Raw genomic sequence first — 22,199 nt, 5'->3', positions numbered from 1 at the left:
GGGCAGAGAAGGGGATGACAGTGCAGTGTTGGGGTGATCTATCCCAACAGCCAGTGGGAAGTGGGGGTGCTTCTCCACAGTGTGGGGGGCAAGGAGGATGGGTTCTGGAACCCAGAGGTTTACCGAGGAGCCATCCTACACCCCTACACCCCCATTCTGTAGGTCTGAGGTGGGGGTGTGAACTTGGATTCGTAACAAACCCCCAATGTGGCTGATACCATTATCCTAAAACCATAGTCTGAGTAGTGCCGTCCTAGGGCACCTATTCCTGCTGAGAAGGTGAGGCCTTCACACCCTCTTCCTGTGCTTTGTGGGTTGGTAGAGACTGGCAACCCAGTGAAGACAGGGCACCAGGAATCCAGATCCTTCCACAGATGAAGATATGGGACATTCTGTGAGGTAGGATACTCCACCAGCCAAGGGAACCCCAGAATAGGTAGACGGGACATGAGTGATGCTCAAGCTGGGCCTGGTGACCAGCCACAGATGGGAGGACTCTAGCAGCTGTGCTTTATAGCAATTGTTTATTTACTCACCCAGCGGTGGATGGGTCCAGGTGGGAGTGAGGCTACACAGCTATCGTGCCCTCCCCCGGACAACATGGTGGTGGATGGAACTTTATGTTTCCCCTATGGGGGGCACATGTACACCTCTTCCCCATCCAAGCGAAGTTCATGAATGACACCATGTGCTCACAGGGGTGGGTTGTACTGGTTATGTTTCCAGGACGTTAACATATATGAGTCACTTTGCCCGGGATCCCCTGACCATGAGGTTCGGTCGTTTTGGCCGATGGCAGAGCCAGAGGAGACAGTGGAGAGCTGAAGGTGAGAGATCCGGGTGTATGTTTCCCCACGTTCTCCCTGCTGCCTGTGGCGTGGGAAGGAGTCTTGACCGTCTCCCTGTGGCCACGGCTCCCGTTGGGTGACCCTCTCCCATGGTCACAGTCCTGTGGGTTCTGAGAACACTCTCCTCCTTGCCACTTCTGGCCAATCCCACGTTTCCCTCAGCCCTGCCTGACCTCTAGACATCCTTTTGCTAAGCCCTCAAACTGTGGACCACTTTGGGTGTGCCATGGCTTTCCTGCTAGGGTGCGTGCTGCCTGCCTTGGTCCCCAAGAGAAGCTCCACAGGAGGGAGGCAGAGCCTTGCTGATGACTGTCAAGGATGTGAGGATCTCGGGGGGAGGGCCAATATCACCGAGGCTGTCTACCCCTCTGGACACAGCCAACCTGGGTGTGGACAGAATGGCTGGAAATGGGGGTGTGGACCCTGGGAGCTCAGCAGGGGCACCTCTCCAGAGACGGCACCCCCGGCCAGGGGGGGCCATGCAGGTTGTCCACCATAGGCAGCAGGGCCGGTCTTCGACGGTGAGTCCCGAGTGAGGGGGGCATGGAACCACAGCAGTGGACACACAGGTCAGGCAGTTCTCCACCTGCTATTTGGCCGCATGGCCAGCTCCTTTTAGACTGGGCTGGCCTCCGAGTTCTGGGACAAGGTTATGGGTGACAGAGGCCTGGGTCTTCCAATTCCATAAAAACATATGGACATTTGAGTGGTTGGAAAAAATGCAATAGAGATGCTGGAAAGTGATGCTCGGGGCTGGTGAGGCTCGTGTCCTGTCACTCCTGTCAGCCTATCTGAACACCCTCAGCAGCCTTGCGTCTCTGCACGCCTGTCACTCTGTCTGCTCCCGCCTATTTTTTGCTGCCACACCTGTCCTTTTCCAGACTGCGTTCCCTCACATGGCCCATCATCCAGATGCCTTTAATTGCCCCCATATACCACTTCCACGGAATGCATTTTACATCAGACCTCACTGAGGGTTCGGGGGGACATGATGGGGCTGCACAGGGCATGGGGCCCTCAGCAGCCTGCAGTGGCCCCTGGATACCTTGTCTGGAAAATCCTCCACCTATTCTCTGCAGGGGGACCTGTTCTCTGCTCGATTTTTCCCTTAACCCTTGGGCTGCAGCCAACTTCACAGACTCTCCCCCTGCGTGCTTTCATTTCCTCTCTACCCACTTCTGGCCTTTAAAAGTTCAGTTCGTTTCTCTTGCTGGACAGTTTGTCTCTCTGTCCACAACCCAATCTCATCTCAGCTGGCCAGGAACTGGCTGAGAGGCTCTGACCACAAAGACCACCCCCTCATCCTTAGCAGCACAGAGCAATAGCAGAAGCTCCAAATTCCCTTTAATAGGATCAAATGCGCAGCAGGCCTCCCTCCCCAGTGAGTGTCTTAGGTGGAGGGGCTACGGTTGAAGTGTGTATACCCCACTGTCCTGAGCAAGCTCCCAGGACTCGTGACACCTGTCTTTATCTTTCTTTGGTCTCTTGGAACACATATAACAGGGCAAATGAAAGCGATCCAAGTACTGGATGATAGGAGTCTGAATAATTGTGTACACCCACTAGATGGCATGTTCTATTGCCACTCAAAAGATAAATAGGGGGCAGCCCGGGTGGCTCAGCGGTTTAGCGCCACCTTCAGCTCAGGGTGTGATCCTGGAGAGCCAGGATCGAGTCCCACATTGGGCTCCCCACATGGAGCCTGCTTCTCCCTCTGCCTGTGTGTCTGCCTCTCTCTCTCTGTTTCTCATGAATAAATAAATAAAATCTTAAAAAAAAAAAAAGATAAATAGGAAGACCATGGCAGAAACATGCTCATGGGGTAATGTTTGGGGGGGGGGAGTATAATTTTAAATTATATAACTGATAACATTTATAAAAAATGTATCTTGCATTTGGACAAAGATTAGAAGGGAGCATATGGATACTCAATGAAAATCACTGTTTTGTTGGAGGCTTGGATGGGGCATGATTTTTTTATTTTTCATCTTTTCTGAAATGTTATTTCCCCTTGCCACCAAAAAAAAACCCCAAAAAACAAAACAAAACAAAACCCTCACAAACCCAGTCCAGAAATAGGGTGGGAGATATCAGCAAATCTCAGTGTGAAAAAGAATGAAGTGGGATCACAAGATCCTCAGGGCAATGCTCCTCAAACTTGAGGGTGTCCCCAGCTGCATGGTCGCCCTCGCTAGCAGATTCCTGGGCACCGCCTCCACGGACATGGATTCTGGAGGTCTGAACTGGGCACAGGATTCTGGATTCCCAGCGAGCTCCTCACCACCACACATGTGCTTCGTTCCTCATCACAGTTTGGGTCGCATGGCCCTAGGGCACCTGCTTTTCACTCCTGAGAATTCCAGAGTATCTCCAAGTGAGGTCTTGACACCGCCCCCTTGTTCTTTGGGATCTGTTCCTAGCTGATGGGGAGTTGGTTCTGATTTACATCATAAATCCATGCTGATGAGTTTTCACAGAAGTGCTGGGTGTCTCTGAGGTAGGCTGCATAGCCAGGGCTGCTGCTGGGCCTGAGGCAACGCATGAGGTCCTTGCTCTAGATCCTTCCTGCATACAGAGTCTCCACTGCATTGGGTCTCACTGCCCCGTCCAGCTGTCCCTTTGTGCATCCCACATAGTGTGTGTGTGGGGGGGGGCAGGGGGAGACAGCTGAACAGGCCCTGGAATGTGCCTAAACAACTGTTGCCTTGTTCACTCTCAGGGGTCACCTAGTGGTGACAGGGCTCTGGAGACCCATTTCCCAGTGCCTAGGTTGGAGCTGGACCCAGGGCTGGGATGCAGGCAATGGGAAGGGTGTGCTGCGCTTTTTCACAGATGCAGGTCTCTCCTGATGGGGATGGCAGGCCGTGCCTTGGAGGGGAGGGGGTTTGGGTGGCCTAACCTCATACCATGTGCTTTCACAGATGACAATGATAATGATGTAAATGACTAGACACCGTATCCCTTGAGGTCAGGTGCTGGGAGAGGTTGCTGTGAGTATCCCTCTGGCCAGTGGTTCTGGCTGGAAGGTTTGGCCTGGGAAGTGGCCCTGGGAAGTTGGGGAAAGTTCAGGGCTCCAGGCTGTGAAGGGAGGGGCCCCCAGAACCCATGCCCCTCCTGGCTCAGACCTCTGGCTTCTCCTGGGGTGGTGGAGTCAAGGAAGGACATTGAGGTTGGTCCATGTTCCTCCATTCCATCCTCACAACAACCTTGTGAGGTAGACATGGTTCCCTCATTTTCCAGATGAGAGAATTGGGGCTCAAGAAGGTGAGTGAATTATTTGGGGTCACATAACAGGAAGCAAATGAGCCAGGACTTGGGAGCAGTGCAGTGGGTTCTGGGATCTTGCCACAGGTCATGGATGAAGATGATGGTAGGAGGGAGGCCTCGAGGGCACTAAGTATGAGCAACCTGTTCCCAGCGCCCCATACGTCCCCTCCCATCCTTTCAGTACAGGAGCCTTGCACCAAACAAGGGAGGTGGTGAAGCTTTTCCTCCCCATTGTGACAGGAGGGGCCAAGGCATGGAGAGGTGGCGGGACTTGCTCATGGCCACACCGCTTTTGAATGATTGAGGATGAGGCCCAGGACTCTCGGTCCAGTGCTCACCCTGCAGATGGAGCCTGCCCACAAGACTGCTCCATGGAATAAATTTCTGTGTAAAGAGGTCAGCCAACAATTAGCTGTGTGGCCAGAGGAGACGCTGCTGGAGCCGTGACCTCCCCGCCTGCTGGAATCCCCTGCAGCTGCTGGGATGATGGGTAGGCGATGCGACAGGAAGGCATCCATGCTCTAAGAGGAGGTGGTGCAACATTGTGCATACGGTACGAATAGGACTATTTAAAAAGATATGTGTAAAAAAGCTTGGGAGAAATATATCAAAATGGCGGCTTTTGGGAGGTGGGATTATAAGTGTTATTTCCACTTTTCCTTCTATTTTTCTGTATTTTTCCCAATTCCCAAAATGCACATTTCATTCATGACAGGAAAAATAGACCCCTCTCTGTTTTAGTTTTAAAAATACTGCTGGGAAGCAGCCCCATGCCTTATGTGAAGTTGGGTGAGGCCTTGGCCTTCGCCACCGTTCCCTGGAGGCCCAATGGGGACATCTGTGCCCCAAGCTGCTGGGGCTCATGCGCGTGTGGCTTTGCCCTGTCAGGGCAGAGTGTGTCATCACATGGAGGGCACTATGGTGTGACGATGGGTGTCTGCCCCGGGTCCTGTCCCGGCAGGTGCCCAGGAGCCAGGGCACAGGGCCACCCCCCAGTCCCACAGAGACTCCCCAGCCTGGACCAGCCTCTGGACTCCGGGGCCAGCACTCTCATCTCCAGGCTGGGCCCTGCTGAGCCCCCACAGGGGGAGCCCCAGTGAACCTCCTTTGTCTGGGGCCAGGTCCACCCCCAGCTCTGTGGGCCGGCAGCCAGGGGACACAGAGGTCCCCCCACACCCGCACCTCAGTCATCCAGGTGCTGCTCCTCCCAGGTGGACGTGGGGATGGCGCTGTAGGGGTCCATGATGACCTTGGCGCAGCGAATGATCATCACCACGAGGAAGAGGCAGAGGAAGACGAAGCAGGCCAGGGTCAGCCCTTTGTCCACGTCAACATAGACGGGCTCGGGCGTGGGCTCCTCCATGTCGGGGCTGCGGCCGCGGGCTCCTCGTGCAGCCTGGGGCTGGCCGGTACCATCTTCCACCCCTGCAGAGAGCCGGGGCGGTGGGGAGGCAGGGCCGGCCCGGGCTGGGGACACGGGCCCCTCCTGAGCGTAAGGACGGGCCACGGACGCAGGCGTCCTTTCAGGGACCCGGCCCTGAACCTCGGGGCCAAGCCCCGCGGAGGCCTCCTGGGCAGGGGGAGAGGTGACAGGGTGCTGGCAGGGGTGGGCCTGGGGTGCAGGTGGGGCGTGTGGGGAGTGGGCTCTGTACTGCGTCCGCTGCCCGACACCCTCAGGAAGGACAGCATCCTGATGCTCTCGACTGTGCCAGGCCACTGACCGAGGGTGAGCAGGGAGCCCTACTGGGTGGGGTCATTGGCACATTCGTGAAACGAGCAGAAGCCCTACGAGCAGAAGCACGTGTGGACGGCTGCAGGGGCCCCACTGTCACTGCCGGGGGCGGGGGGGAGGTGTGGAGGGTCTGCCTCCCGTCCCCACACCGCCTCCCCAGGGACTTGGGAGCACCCGCCACAGGGTTTGAAGGCACAGGTGTGGCAGGAGGATGGGTGAGGGCAGCCACAGGGGCCCCGTCCCAGCCCGGCAGGGACCTGTAAGACCATGCAGTGACTCTCTGGGTCCCGCCTGCGCTTCCCTGCTGAGGGCAGCGACAACACGCAGGCACCAGGCCACATGGGAGGTGAGGTGGCCTTGCGGTCCTTGTGGCCCCTGGCCCCAGGGCCGGTGAGGCCATGCTCTGCTAGGATCCAGGAGCCACCTGCAGCAGGACTCGCCCTACACATGACACCAGCACCTCACCCCCGATTCCTCTGAGCACTAACTGTATTTGTACCTTCACATCGCTGTGTCATCTCCTCATCAGTGGAGGGACTGAGCCACAGATGGAGGGAGTGACTCCCGCTCAGCCTCCGCCTGCCTCTCCCTCCGCTGCCCGGGGGCCAGGTGGGCTCCGTCCCCTCACCCCCCCTCCCCCGGCTTTCAGGAGGACATGGAGGCCAGCTTCAGGTGGGCAGGTCCGGACACATCCATAACCACCAGCGACCATGCTCCCCCCTGGCCCGGACCTTGCCTGCCTCCCTGCCCCAGGGCACTGACCTGCAGTCGGAGTGGTCACCAGGTCACAAGGGCCACTGGGAGGACACGCACTCTGGGTCGGGCCACCCCGGGAGGTCAGGCCAGAGGCTGGACATCACCGCAGCTGAGAGCTGTTCACGCTGACAGCAGGCCTCTGCATGGGCAGCCACTGAAACAGAACAGGACAGATGGCCCTAGATGCCATCAGGCTGGCAGGAAGGACCAGCTTGGGGGCTCCTCCCTGGGCTTGGCGGAGGGGCCCAAACACTTTGTTCCAATGATGGTTTTTCTTTCCTTCTTTTACAAATGATAGTGCCTTAAATTTTTTTTTGTAAAATATACATAACATTTGCCATAGTGACCACTGTGACGTGTCCAGGTCAGTGGCATTGAGGACGTTCACGCGGCTATGCAATCATCTCCAGAACTCTTAATCCTGCAAAATGGAAGCTCAGTCCCTGTTAAACCACCAGGCCCTGGCCCCACCATCTCCTTTCTGCTCTATGAACTTGACTCTTCCCAGGACCTCACATGCACAGAATCCTATAGAATTTGTCCTTTTGTGACTGGCTGACTTCACTGAGCACAGTGTCCTCTGGATGCATCCACACTGTAGCAGGGGTCAGGATTTCCCTCCTTGGTAAGGCTGAGTCATGTTCCAACGCATGCGTTACCCATTCCCCTGTGCATGGAGGATTGGGTTGTCTCCATGCCCTGCTGCTGTGGACAATGCTTCTCTGAATATGAGTGTACAAATATCTCAGGACTCTGCTTCAATTCCTTTGGGAATATATATCTGGAAGCCACATTGCTGGATCAGTGTTATTCTATTTTTAATTTTTTGAGGACTAATTTTTTAAAAGATTTTATTTATTTGAGAGAGTGAGACAGAGATAGCATGAGCCCCGGGGGAGAGGGAGAGGGAGAGGGAGAGGGAGAGGGAGAGGGAGAGGGAGAGGGAGAGGGAGACTCCCTGCTGAGCAAGCAGCTTGATGTGGGGCTCCATCCCAGGACCCCAAGATCATGACCTGAGCCAAAGGCAGACACTTAACCAACTGAGCCACCCAGCTGCCTTGAGGACTAAACGTAACATTTTTGTACAAGTACTTGTACACAGTTCAAAATTCAAAAAGCACAAGGAGAAAGGAGTGAAAACTTCCTCCACCCCCTGTAATCCAGCTCATCTGTGGAGAGACAGCTGTTCCAAGCAGGGCCTCGTACATCCTTCTGATCTGAAGGTATATTCTCTGCGCATATGAGAAAATACGGATGCTTATGTATTTGTTATTTACACAAATGCAAGTCTGTTATACAAACTGTTCTACGTCTTACCTTTTTTTTTTTTTTTACCGTTCTTTTGCTGATTAGACATTTAGATGGTTTCTTGTCTTTTGTTTATCATGCAACAATGGGAATATGTCCAAAAGCTATGTCGTTTTGCACGTCTGAGTACATCTGTAAATTAAATTTTGTCAGGTGCAATTGCCATTCTTAAGGATATATCCAGATTAGAATTCAAATGGATATAGAAGTCTATATCTAGAAGTCTGTGCCTGTGTAAACTTCTACTGTTGTCCTACAACCTTGAAAACTTATCAAGTTCTTCAATTTTTCCCAATTTGGGGGAAAATGTTATCCAGAGATATTTTTTCCCTAGGTTGAAAAAAATATTATACAGTGAACATAGATATATTTACCACTCACGCTCTACAGTTGTTAACATTTTGCTATATTTATTTTATTTCATTTTATTCCATTTTATTCATCTATACAGACTTCTTAACTTTTTGGATGCAGTTCAAAGAAAGAGGGGGGCATTAGCATACTTAAAGCACCTCAGCATGCATATCATTAATTAGAATTCAATACTTGATTATAGCTTTTTGAAAAGTGAAACTCACCTACAGTGAAATGCATGAATCTTAAGTGTGTCATTCTGGAGATCTGACAGGTGCATGTGCCTTTGTAACTCTTGGGAGTATTTTTATTGTTCATTTCTGCTAGTGACTGAGGTTAAACATCTTAAGATCCATTTGTATTTCCTTTTTGTGAAGGAAAAAGATCAGTTTATTTCTTTTATCTATTTTTCTATTGGAATTTTGTTCTCTTTTTTGACTTTGGAAGCAGAGTGTTGAGATAAATATATGGATTTTTATTTGTTCATCTGATTTTTATTTTCTTCTGTTTGTGATTTTTTTTCTTTATCCCTGATTCCTGCTCCTGGTTCTTCCTCTTTTACCACCTGATTTTAGTCATTGGTATTAGCTCTCTGATTGTTGCTTTGTTCTTTTACATGTGCTTACATTTCTATAATTTGAATTGTCAATGTTAAGTATCTTTTTATTCCCAGCTATTATACATGAAGAAATTAGAGAACTTGTTCTAATTTCCACCTTTCCCCCCCATTCTTTACATTTTAGTTGGTTCTGTTATTTTCCGGTGGTGAAATTACATCACATTTACATATTGTTTTAATCTCAATTTTCAGGGATCCCTGGGTGGCTCAGTGGTTTAGTGCCTGCCTTTGGCCCAGAGCATGATCCTGGAGTCCTGGGATCGAGTCCTGCATCAGGCTCCCTGCATGGAGCCTGCTTCTCCCTCTGCCTGTGTCTCTGCCTCTCTCTCTCTCTGTCTCTCATGAATAAATAAATAAAATCTTTTTTAAAAAAGTTGTTTAAAAAGAAATCTCAATTTTCCAGCGAGACACATTCAGTGCCCACATAGTCCTTCCGCTGGGGTTTTCCTGGCAACTGGGATGTTCTCCAGCATGACTTTTGAGAAGGAAGGCCTCAAGGGAAGAATATTCCCCGAAGTCTCACCTGTTGGCTTCTTCGAAAATAATATGCCTTTTTCTCTGACTGCCTTAAAGATTTCTCTTTGTCTTTGCTTTACTGCAGATGAGCCTGGGTGTGGTCTTCCCTGTATTTTCCTATGTAGTATTTGTACTCCTCCTTCCATCTCACTTCATGTCTCATCAATTTTTGAAAACTTTTGGCCTTTCCCCTCATCAAATGTTCGTTTGTCCTTTTCTCTCACTTTCCCCTTTCTGGCTCTCCAAATACACATAGACTTTTTCATTATGTTGATCTGTCTATTATGCTTTATTTCCTGTATTTTTTCTTCTTATGCTGTGGTTTGAATACTTTCTTCTGAAGCAACTTCCAGTCCATTAACCTTTTCTTCTGCTCTGTCAAGTTAGCTGTTAATTTAGCTATTCAAATTTCCATTTAAACCATACTTTTCAGTTGTGTAATTTCCCTTGGATCCTTTAAAAAAATTTCTAGCTCTCCAGTGAAACTTTCAACCTTGTTACCTATTTTGTTAAACATATTAATCACAATTTTTTATTTTTAAAATTTTTTAAAGATTTAATTTTACTTTTTAAAATTATTTATTTATTTATTCATAGAGACACACACACACACACAGAGACAGAGACAGAGACAGAGAGAGGCAGAGACACAGGCAGAGGGAGAAGCAGGCTCCACGCAGGGAGCCCGATGTGGGACTTGATCCCGGGTCTCCAGGATCATACCCCGGGCTGCAGGCAGTGCCAAACTGCTGTGCCACCAGGGCTGCCCTAATCACAATTTTTTTAAAAGATTTATTTATTTATGAGAGAGAGAGAGAGAGAGAGAGAGAGAGAGAGGCAGAGACACAGGAGGAGGGAGAAGCAGGCTCCATGCCGGGAGCCCGACGTGGGACTCGATCCTGGGACTCTAGGATCGCACCTGGACCAAAGGCAGGTGCTAAACTGCTGAGCCACCCAGGGATCCCCCCAATCACAATTTTTTTAAGAGACCATATTTGACAACTCTAATGTTTGGGTCATCTGTGGATCTGCTTCTATTGTTTATTTTTTTCTTTTGGTTCAATTTTTTCTTTTTCTTTTTTTTTTTTTAAGATTTTATCTATTCATTCATGAGAGACACAGGAAGAGAGAGAGAGAGGCAGAGACACAGGCAGAGGGAGAAGCAGGCTCCATGCAGGGAGCCCGATGTGGGACTCGATCCCGGGTCCCCAGGATCACATCCTGGACTGAAGGTAGGCACTAAACCACTGAGTCACCCAGGGATCCCCTCAATTTCATGATATATCTGATGAAAGTTTCACTGGGATATCAAGCATTGATATGAACAATGCTTGACTCTGGATGACTATTCTTATTTTTTGGCAGAGTGGGTTCAGTGCCTGCTCTGGTAAGCAGCTAGAATTTAGGCAGGTGAGCTAATCCAACAGAGGACTGAGCTCACTTGAAGCGGGGTTTACTTCTTGTTAACCAGGCTAGTGACCACTTCTGCTTTGACAAAACTCTATGATCTTGTGCTTCAAGATTCTGAATCGAGAACCTGGAGTGTTTCCTTCGGCTGTTTCTTCTTGGCATGTCTTGAATTCAAGTTTTTCTCTTCCATGCGTTGAGACAGATGAAAACTGTGTGAGGCAAACTATCCAGAATTATTCAGCAACTGATATTTGAATCTCCACACGAGCATGAACCCTAATAACACTGGTCATTAGCTAATGGCCACTAATGATTACATGGAAGTCCAGACCTAGGCCTGAGGACATATGTGTTGGATCAAAGTTCTCCTGTTTCTTTGCTCAGGGATTTTGAAAGCTGTTCATTGCAGCATTGTTGTAACAGTAAAAAAACTGAGAACAAACTGAGTGTCAGTTTTGTAGTGGTTAAAGCTGCATGATATAAATCTGTGTCATGGAATACTGTGAGGCCATTAAAAAGAAACATACACGTGTGCACACAAACGAGGTCAAAGAAATGTTCTTAAGTGGAAAAGTTGAGGAACAATAAATATGATATGATTTTTACAAAATAAAAAGAGCTTTTGGGCGTGCCTGGGTGATGCAGTCAAACATCTGAGTCTTGGTATCAGCTCAGGTTCGTGATCTCAGGGTCCTGAGATTGAGGCCCGAGTCTAGCTCCACACTCAGCGGAGAGGCTACTTGAGAGTCTGTCTCCCTCTCTCCTCCCACTCTCTCCTCCCACTCTTTCTCTCTCTCATATAAATAAATAAATCTTAAAAAGAACTTTTAAATATCAGTATGTACACACACTTGTTTAGGGGTGGGAGGTTAGGGCCCTACTCACTGCTAGATTGAGACCTGCTTCTGCTTTAATTGGGAGATTTAAGAAAAGAGTAAGCAATATTATTTTAAGTGTCTACATTTCCATCATGCAGAATTTGTAACTATCACCTAATCATATTTGCTTTTCCTTTTTGTTTCCATCAATATATTCCTCTCTTGTAACCACTAACCTACAGAGTCATCTCCTCTCACCCTATCTAGCAGTAACACCATCCTGAGTGTGGTATGTAGTTTCCATTCTGGGCATCCATGGAAATCCTAGGGTTCCTTGAACCATACTTTGAAAACACGTTCAGGGATGCCTGGGTGGCCCAGTGGTTGAGCATCTGCCTTCGGCTCAGGGTGTGATCCCAGAGTCCCAGGATCAAGTTTTACAGTGGGCTCCCTGGAGGGAACCTGCTTCTCCCTCTGCCTATGTCTCTACTTCCCTCCCTCCCTTCCTCCCTTCCTCCCTTCCTCCCTCCCTTCCTCCCTTCCTCCCTCCCTCTCTCTCTCTCTTTCTCTGTGTGTGTCTCTAATGAAGAAATAAATAAAATCTTAAAAAAAAAGAAAAAGAAAAAGAAAACATGTCCACTTCACAGACAAAGAGACCGGAATGTAGAGAGAAGATGAAGTTTTCTCAGGATCTCAGAGCAATGGAATAGCTGAGTTGAGAACAAACCCATCTTTTTGACCCTGGCCACAGGCCTTGTGGTACTAATGCCTCATGGTTGCTGGTGGCTCTTGAGAAAGTCTGAATGTGCTGGAGTGTCACAGCAGGACTCTGGCCTCTGAGACAGACTCTGAAATCCCAGGCCCAGGGTCTGACTTAAGTTATTAATGATACCCTGCACAGATTGTAGAGGTCAGGCCTCAGAGAGAGAGGCTTTTGATTACCCCTGTCTTGTCTGGGGCCAGGATTGGGCTCTATAACCTTGGAATAGGCTCCAGAAGAAGATTATCAGCGTTTTCTGGATCCTTCCGGCTGGGAGGAATGCCAAGGATGCAGACTCAAAAAAAACAGATTCAACTTTCCGCCCTCCAGATGGAGTGTGCTCATTAACCTTAATTACCGGGCAGACACAAGTGCCATCCAGCTCTGTTTCAGAGTGAGGACACAACACCCGGGAGAGATAGTAACCCAGAACTCAGCTGCCCTTCCCAGGGAGCTAAGGGACTGGCCTTCCTGAAGGCCCGCTCAGGGCTCGCCAACATAGCTGAACTGTCCTTCAGCATGGGGCCTGCACAAGCTGGGGGCTCCATCTGCCACCTTCCTGGGGAGACTGGAGGTGAGCCTGCTTCAGAGGCAGGGACTCTGGCCAGTGAATGATCCCAAGGGGACTGGCTGCTGGACTTCCTCAGCATACTCACCAGAGCCTGCAGTGTTAGGGTTCAGGTATAGCAGATCCAAATGGAGAAGAGTCCTGCCAAATGCCACAATTCAAATATAGAGCCTGGGAAGAAGTATATAAGCCAGGGTTTTCGGGAAAAACTAGCAATAAGTGTACACAAATATAGGATCTGAGTATAAATCTGTGTCCTTCTTCAGGGCTGGGGGTGGGAGGCCCAGATCCTTGATTTTATGCTGATATATTTGTTTCTGTCCATACATGTGTCTCCGTCTGCTAGGGGTGGCTTATGCAACAAGAGTGTCTGTCAACTTCTCAGTTCTGGAGGCTGGAAGTCTGGGTTAGGATCTGGCAGGGTTTATTTTCGGTGAGGGCTCTCTTCCTGGAGTGCCCATGGTCACCTTCTCACCATGACCTTGCCTCAGTGTGCATGCATGCAAAGAGGGAGAGGTTGCTCTCTCTTCTTCTTTTTATAAAGTCACCAATCTATTCAGAATAAGACCCTGACCTTTGTCACTGCATCTGACCTACTAAAATCCCTCTCCCCAAATACAATCACACTGGGTGTCAGGATATCAATAAATGAATTGGGAGGGGGGCATAATTCAGTCTGCGGCAATGTGTGAGTTCCTCAAGGGAAGGGTCCACGTCTGCCGGAGGGGCAGAGCGATCTGGAGCCAGGCCAGGCTCACACTGTGTGGGCACACAGGCAATGTTGAGAAGTTGATGACCGGTGCTTGGCCATGGCCATCCAGACACCACTAGTCAGAAGACGAGATGATTGAAAAAACATTGCCACTTGTTATTGTGGGGATAAACTTCGGGCTGTACCGACGCAGTGAACCCACCCAGAAAACAAAGACCAGAGCTGATCACGAGCCATCGTCATCCGGTTCTATAAATAGTAGCGGAGCCATTATGAAAGGTGACCTGTCAGAATCACTTCCCCGGATAGCAGATGGGTTAAGTGGATGGTGTTTGCTCAGGACAGAGAAGTTATCCAGTGTTTTAACCTCACACCAGTCACATTGTCCTGTGGGACTGCACTTGGTGGCCTTGCTCATCCGTCAGGGTAATTAGCAGGCTGGTCAGTGTAATTAAGAGATAATTAAGATCGTGACATCTATCAGGACTGGAGAGAGGTGTGGAGGGGATGGTATTCATGGAATACTGTAGTTAGGACTTGTCTTCCAATATTTAAACCTCTCTAATAGCTAAAGAACCTTCCAGAGCAAAGAGGCAGAAAGAAGCAGCACCACTTTGGATAAAAGGGAAGAGGACGTGTCTGCCAAGAGAGCGCATCATCACTGTGCCATGCTTGTGCAACCCAACGGACAATCTGCCTTCCCATTCTAGAATAGATGCTGATGCTGCCGGTATCACAGGGATCTCCTTGGAATCCCTTAACCAGTCAGTGTGCACACTTCCCAGCCTCTGCATGTTTTGCTCCTAGCAGCTCACATCTAACAGTTCCTTAGACAGCCCTTGGGTCACTGCAGCTGCCCCATTCATGCATGCAGGGAGCTGGAAGTGCCTGGGAGTTCATGCCACTTGTGCCCTCGAGGACTCTTAGCCCATCCAGATTGAAGAAGATGCTGCCATTGGGAGACTCACCATCAGGTAATCAGGTGCTAACAGAAGGCCAGGGATGAGACTAGAGAGATGAGATGTGTTGCTCATGGATCACCTGCCAGCAACCACCTCAGCAGAAGCCAGGAATAGAAATGAGTTTATCCAGAAAAGACCTTTGGAAGACTCTCTCATCAAATGGAGTGCATCCCTGTGACACACATGGGCAACACACAATAGTTCTGAGATTGTTATACTGGTAGAAACACTGCCCATGGCGTCTGAAAGGGACAGAGAAGATAGGATGAAAGAAGGCTGCTGGGCTCTCAGAATTCTGTAGCAGAACACAAGCTGATGAGAATGATTGCCATAAACATGTCCTGCCCTTCAGGAACATGAAAAAATGACTCTCAAGGCAACAGCTTTGGCCCAGGGGACAGAGATATGGGTATAGAGGGTGAAGCCTTGAACCCCAGATTATTCCCAGGCCTTGAAAATGAATGGAGTTTTTCTGGTGGAATTTTGGAATTGCATGGGACTGATGACTCCTTTTTTTCCTTATTTTTTTCTCTTTTGAAATGGGAATGTGTGTAACTATTTTTTTAAAGATTTTATTTATTTATCATGAGAGACACAGAGAGAGGCAGAGACCTAGGCAGAGGGAGAAGCAGGCTCCCTGCAGGGAGCCCAATGTGGGACTTGATCCCAGGACCCCAGGATCATGACCTGAGCCAAAGGCAGACGCTCAACCACTGAGCCACCCAGGCGTCCCATGTGTGTAACTATTGTCCTATGCCTGTCCCATCACTGTATTTTTGGAGCAGATAACTCCTTTTCCACATCCCCACAGGTGGAAAGGGATTTTATCCCAGATGGATCACATGCAGAGTGTAACCAATACCTAATTCAGACAACTGAGATGAGATTTTGGACTTCAGGTTGACAGTATAATGGGTTGAAAGGGGTGAATTCATACAGGATAGACACGAATATTTGGAGGCCAGAAAGCAGGCTGCAGGAGGTTGAATAATTACCACCCCCACCCCCAAGAAATCCACAAGGAATCTTCAGAACCCATGAATGTTATCTTAAATAGCACAAGGAACTTTGCAGATGTGATAGCTAAGGATCTTGCGATGGGGTGAATCTCCTAGGTTTTCTGGCTGAGTGCTCCACGTAACTGCCACTGTCCTTGTAAGCGTGAGGCGGAGGGAGGTTTGGCTGTAGCAGGGGAGGAAATGTGACCATGGAGCAGAGATGGTGTCAGGAGGCCAGGAGGCCAGAAAGAACCAGCCTGTCAACACCTTGATTTTGCCCCCTTAGGACTCATTTTGGACCTGTGACCTCCAGAGCTGTAGGAACACACATTTATGTGATTCTAAAGCACTGAGGTTTGTGGCAGGTTGTCACAGAGGCAAGAGGAAGTCACAATCCTTTTGACTCTTACAGCACATCTTTAAGAGGCAGAAGGCTATTTTTGCTTTCTTTCCCCAGGATTGGAGAAATGGAAACAAACCGACCAAGGGCACACAAGAACACGATGTCTGGCTACCAGACGAGGAGTGACTCACTGGCAGACTGTCAGAAAAATAAGTTTCCTTAAAAGGGAACCGAAAACCCAAATGAGGGAGGAACGTGTGCAGCAGCTTTGGGTGCTGATGCAGTCATAGGAGGTAGCCACAGCTGGGGAAAGGGGAGGGAGACAGTGACAGACATACAGAGAGTCACCCTGATGGTCACACTGAGGCCCGGGCCCTGGTGCTCTGGGTGCCCCAGCTCTTCCCAGCATGCTGACCCACCACACGCAATAGTGGTAACAGGCCGGAGCAAGAACACTGGCAGAGACCCCAGGGGGCAAAGGAGGGCGAGAGGGCAAGGCTGCTTCTCGTCCTTACCCTGAGGAGTCCATTCTTTGAGGGTGAACCTGGTGAACCTCCATTCCTCACACAATCACCCCCCAGTATAGGACACCCCTGGAAAAAGCACCTTCACTTCTGGGAGGCAGTGCACCGAACAGGACCAAGAAGGGACTCGCTTTCCAGTGGTTGTGAGGAACAGATGTAGGAAGGAAAGGGTAACCCCGCTCTGTCTCCCTAATGCTGTGGAGGGCACTGTGGTGCCTGGGGACTGCTCTGACTCCAGAGACTCGGGGACCTGGGTTCGCATCCTGGCTGTGTGGTTTGCTCGAAGAAGGTGCTCTATTGGGCCTCGGTCCCTCTGCCTCTGCTTGTCAGATGCAGCTGTTACTGTGCTTATGGGCCATAACTGGGGTCCAATGACAGGGCCACAACTTTCCTATGGCCCATGAGCACAGGACAGGACACACTTTGGAGGTTTCAAATTATTCCCCATCTGCTCAGAGCCTGCCTTCTCTCCACTTCACTTGTCTGACATCCCCGAATGGGGCCCTGGGCCTGCCTGGCTTCAGCTGGCTTTTGGACCCTTCTCTTCTTCTCAGCCAGCATATGTCCCCAGTTACCTGCTCAGCGTGCGGCTTCAGTGTGCAAATTTGGACGTGGAGTCCAGGCCAATGCCGTGTGCTTGCTGGGTGAGGACCTTCATGCCCCGTCCCAACTTGGCCTGAGGTCTCGCCGCTTGTCTCCAAGGGTGACAACTGTCCCTGCTTTCCTCCCCGCGGTGGCCCTGTTTGTGCCCTCCACTGCGACACCCCCGACCTCTGGGAGGACCAGGTCGAGTCCTGTCCGCAACCCCCGCAGGTCAGGTGCCTCCAATATTTCCAAGCTTTCTGGAAACATTAAAGAGAAATTGTTCTTATCCCACAAGTAAAAGAAAATCTGAGATGAATGCAAGTCAACCACAAGCCCTCTGAGCAAAATAAAATTGCTTGAAGAGGCACTTTATCCAAGGCGCAATGAATCGGAGTGAAGAAATCAGGGGGAGGAAGACAGGGAGAGAAGAAAAAAACCAATAAGGCACTAATTACAGTGCAAACAATCGTCATAAATAAAGATACAGAACAATGCAAATGTTAAAAATAATTTTTGAAATAAGTTACATGATCAAAAGGTTTTATAAATATACTTTGTACCTCAAATTCCAAATTATTTTGATGAAAATGAGTGGGGTAGAGGTGGAAAGAAATTAGAGCACAATGCATTTTTTATATTGTTTGGGCAATGTCAGGAAGTATTGCTTTAAAATTGATAGAAAAAACAGGATCAGATATGTGTTTGAGCATTTAAAGCTAACACTGGTAGAATGGCCTGGAATATTGGAATAGTATGGATTAAGAAGCTGAATAGACATTTTTCCTGCCTGTAGGGAATACGAGTTATTTTCAGATGTTCACGGAACATTTACGAAAATTGATTTCATATAAATTTACAAAGAAAACATCCATACATTTTTAAATGTGGAAGCTTTTTAAGCTGTATTCTCTGACCACAAAGAAAAAAAAATTAAGCAAACCAACAAACCCACAAGTCATTTTGATTAATTTTTTTAAAACTGAGTTCATTAAAAAACTGAGGTGCAATTATAGAATATTTAGGAAATCATTCTAATGAGAATACCACCTATTAAAAGTTATGAGATGAGGTGAGCGACAGCTGTTACTGCCCCTCAGGGGCAAACTCGTACCTTTCATTACTGAACCAGAAGAATCAAATGCAGTGACACAAGGAATCCACCGGGACGGTTATATAAACAACATCGAGAAGATCCAGAAGATGGGATCAGTAAAATTAAGAGCAAAAATTCATAATTCACAAGAACAGAAAATCAGTAGCATTAAAAATAAACCATAAAGAAAGTTGTCTAAAATAGTTTAAGCTTGGATAAACCCCTGGAAAAAAAAAGAGAGCGAAATGGGCACACACACATCTCCAAGAATGAGAAGGAGATGCAGCCACAGAGAGGAAGGAAATCGATTATAGACACCAGGCAGTGCTATGTGGAGCTCCGCCAATACATTTAAAAAATTCAATGTTGGAATGTTTTCCAGAATGTGAAGGGTCAAAACTGACCCAAAGTGTTATTAGAAGCCCCAACACACAACCTCCAGGAGGGCTTGTTGAGAGTTTCTACTTGGCCCGAGGTGTGCTGGTGTCCGGCAGCCAGAGCAAGGTCAGGTGCACGAACTACATCGGGGCACCGGTTCCTGTCCTGAGAGCTGGGGGTAGCCCGGCGGCCACCATCAACGTTCTTCTTCCCTTGTACATTTATGTTCCTCCTCGCCATGTAGGGACCACAAAACAACACATTTCCTGTGAACTCTTCTCTGGAACAGCTCAAGCTCCAATACCGCCTAGTTTGAGTATGTTTCTTATGATTAAGAAGTCCCCAAGGTGCTTATTTATGACCAAAGGGCTAGTTTACTCATGCCTTCCAGATGGCGTGTCCCCTTGAGGCCAAAGGAAGCCACTTCACCCAGGAAGCCGGTGGACATCAGGAAGTCTACTCCAGTGTCTGTGGCAACAGTTCCACTTGGGTGGTCCCTCAGGGGAGCTTCCCAGCATTCCTCAGTGCTCTGCCCAGAGTCCCTAGAGTCACCCCCACATGTGGGCCATGTTCCTAGGACACAAGACAGCCTCCAGGATGAGTGAACTGGGACTAACCTAAGGGTCCAGAGCTTCAGGGATTGGAGCCATTCCTCTCTCAAGAGAACCCAGCTCTGCGCAGGGTCCTGCCCCAAGCCTAATGCTCTTGTCCCCATGATGATTTTATCTCAGGGCTTTTGTTGCTCCTTCCTCCCTCTGGGTATCACTTAACTACTGGGGCAGGTTTAACTTGCATCTTGGTGGGAAAGGGGTAGAGTCTCGATCGTTTCCATTCCTGAGGCTCCCAGGCTTCTCCCAAATATGCCAGCCTCCCCCGGGCACCTCCCACGGTCTGCGTATCAGCACTTTATGTCCCAGAGAGAAATGCTCATTTTCCACCTTTTGACTATCCTGCTATAGAGAACCAACATGACATTGGGAAACAGCTATCTATACGTCATCCCTCATTAGAAAACTCTGAAGGCCGTGTCCTGGGTCCCGGGGGCTGGGGCTCTGCCCAATGGCACGGAGCTGTGTCTGCTCTCTCTCTGGGGGTGTGTGTGTTAGGCGTGTGGCAAAAAGGGACACTTTCTTTTGATCGTATTTTCCCCAAATTCATGCAAGTCCCCCTTGCAAGCTACACACAAATTGATTTCCTATGTCTGAAGGGTGAACAGACAAAAGCCGCCGTCTTGAGAACCAGGGGAGAGAGGTCTCTTTTCCAAAGGACATATTTCATTTGTTCCCAGCCCGGAGTTGAGATGTCCCCATTTCCCCTGCTCACCACTTTACACGTGTCGTACAGCAGCGGAGGGGCTGATGGCTCACACCTACTCTACCGCATTTGCAAAAGTAACTTGAGCCTTGGTTTTGGATCTTCTGCCTTAATGCAGAATCAGAAGCGGAGGCTTCAGAGGTCACGCCATCCAGAGCCCGTATTCAGAAGGAGGGAGACTGGTGCTCAGGGAGACAAGTGGTGGGATCCAGGGTCCCCCCAGGGGACCCAGACCCCGGACTCCTGCAGGCAGTGAGTGCCTTGGCGTTATCCATGGTACCTCCAACTAGACTCTCTGGTGTCCTTGAGCTGCTTCCAACGGCAGAAGGTAGGTTCTGATGCCAGGACACGAGGGAGAAAATTCGTCTTGTGTTTCAGTGGGTGCCAATTATAAGTTGGGCCTCTCTTCCACTATGGGCTGCATGGTAGCACAGCTCCTCAGGGAATTAGGGAAAAATGTAGGAAATGAGACAAGACCGCCAGGGATGAGGTGTGGTGGAGATCCAAGCAGGCAAGGGGTTGGCATCCCATTTCAATGATTACGATATTGGTTACAGGTTTCTGGTTAATAAGTTCCACCAAATTATGGAAGTTCTCTTCCTAGCTGGGACAAAGTACTTATTTTTCTTTTAATTTTAAATAATTTTTAAAAAAGATTTTATTTATTTATTCATGAGAGACACAGAGAGAGGCAGAGACACAAGTAAAGGGAGAAGCAGGCTCCCTTTGGGGACCCCGATGCGGGACTCGATTCTGGGACCCCGGGATCATGACTGGAGCCAAAGGCAGATGCTCAACCACTGAGCCACCCAGGCGCCCCCAAAGTACTTATATTCTCTAAGTTTCAATACCTTATATAGAACACAAGGGATGATAATAACACAGGCCTCATAGGACTGTTGTCAGGATCGGATAAAACACATGAAGCTCCTAGCACAGTGCCTAACACACAGTAAACACATGGTAAAATGTGCTATTTTTATTGGTTCTAGGATTCTAATGAGTTTCAGGATTTCCCAAGATAAACATGTGTTTTTTTTTTTCCTTTGTCTCTGAGTAGATAGAAATCTTCATGTTGCAACAACTGTATATCCCGGTATGTTACTTTTTAATGCATGGTTGGATTTGAATATTAATATTTTATGTGAGGTTGTTACAATCATTACTAAGTAAAATGGAATCTATTGATTTTGTGTGTGCTATTTTTTTTAAGATTTTGTTTATTTATTTGAGAGATATATATGTATATATAGAAAGAGCACGAGTTGCGGGGAGCGGCAGGCAGAGGGAGAGGGAGAAGCAGATGCCCCGCTGAGCAGGGAGCCCAATGTGGGACTCGATTCCAGGACCCTGAAATCATGACCTGAGCCAAAGGCAGATGCTTCACCAACTGAGCCACCCAGGGGCCCCTGTGTGTGCTATTTTATTAATTTTTTTGTATCAAGGTTGTGCTAATTTATAAGTACAAATAGGGGGAGATTTCTTTGTGATTCTGTGGTGTTTAGTGGTTTAAAGAAGAGGAGTTATCTGCTCCTCAGAACAATTTTGAACTCAGCCTATAATCATTTTTGTGTGTGTGTGGGAAATTGGTGATGGATAGCACTGTTTAATTTTTGAACAGATGATGTGTATTTGGATTTTCTACCTCTAACAGCAATTTGAGAAATTTATTATATTTTTACAAAATTGTCCATATTATATACATACTCAATTTCAGTGACATAGAAGCATGCACAGTATTCTCTTGTTATTTTTTATGTATCACTCTTGCTTGTTATTATCTGCTTATTTCTTATTGCACACATTACTTAGTTGTGTTTTCTCTTGGTCAGAACTTCCATAAATGTCTCCATTTTGTTAGTATTTTAAAATTATTGATACTACATGTCCACTGTTTTATTTCTCTTGCTTTCCAAAGAATTACTCTTGTCATCCATTATTTTACCTTTTTTTTTTTTTTTTTTATTTTATGATAGTCACAGAGAGAGAGAGAGAGAGAGGCAGAGACATAGGCAGAGGGAGAAGCAGGCTCCATGCACTGGGAACCTGATGTGGGATTCGATCCCGGGTCTCCAGGATCGCGCCCTGGGCCAAAGGCAGGCGCCAAACCGCTGCGCCACCCAGGGATCCCTATTTTACCTTTTTTAAATCAATATTACCTACAGCATTTTTTTCCTGCCAATACTTTATTTGAAGCAGGTAAACATGCAGAAAATTAGAGAATATAGTGAGTATCTGTACTATTCAGCTTTAACCAATATTTACCTTTTGTCATATTCATTCCCTTTTTCAAAAACAAACAAGACAGAACTTAATTATATATTTTAACTAGAC

General features: G+C 48.3%; 1 protein-coding gene across 5 annotated transcripts in view; it reads right to left on the bottom strand.

Moving 5' to 3' along the window:
• Positions 1 to 505: 505 nt before the first annotated feature.
• CTXND1 (cortexin domain containing 1) overlaps positions 506 to 22,199 on the bottom strand; it is a 52,108-nt gene continuing 30,414 nt past the window's right edge. The window contains exons 1-3 of one of the 5 annotated variants that reach the window (XR_011997132.1): positions 17,071 to 17,337; positions 6,610 to 6,757; positions 506 to 5,540 (exon numbers count right to left, since the gene is read on the bottom strand). Coding sequence is in view for 2 of the 5 variants with exons in the window: in XM_026000183.2 (XP_025855968.1) it covers positions 5,299 to 5,478 (180 nt within the window). In the remaining 3 variants the exon portion in view is untranslated. Of the gene's footprint in view, positions 5,583 to 6,609; positions 6,758 to 17,070; positions 17,338 to 22,199 lie in introns of those variants that run through there. The other 4 variants (XR_011997131.1, XR_011997133.1, XM_026000183.2 and 1 more) reach the window with 4 other exon arrangements.

This window comes from Vulpes vulpes, chromosome 14, assembly GCF_048418805.1.
Source record: "Vulpes vulpes isolate BD-2025 chromosome 14, VulVul3, whole genome shotgun sequence".
In the NCBI taxonomy this organism is placed as follows: Eukaryota; Metazoa; Chordata; class Mammalia; order Carnivora; family Canidae; genus Vulpes; species Vulpes vulpes.
This window is presented reverse-complemented; position numbering and strand designations above follow the sequence as displayed.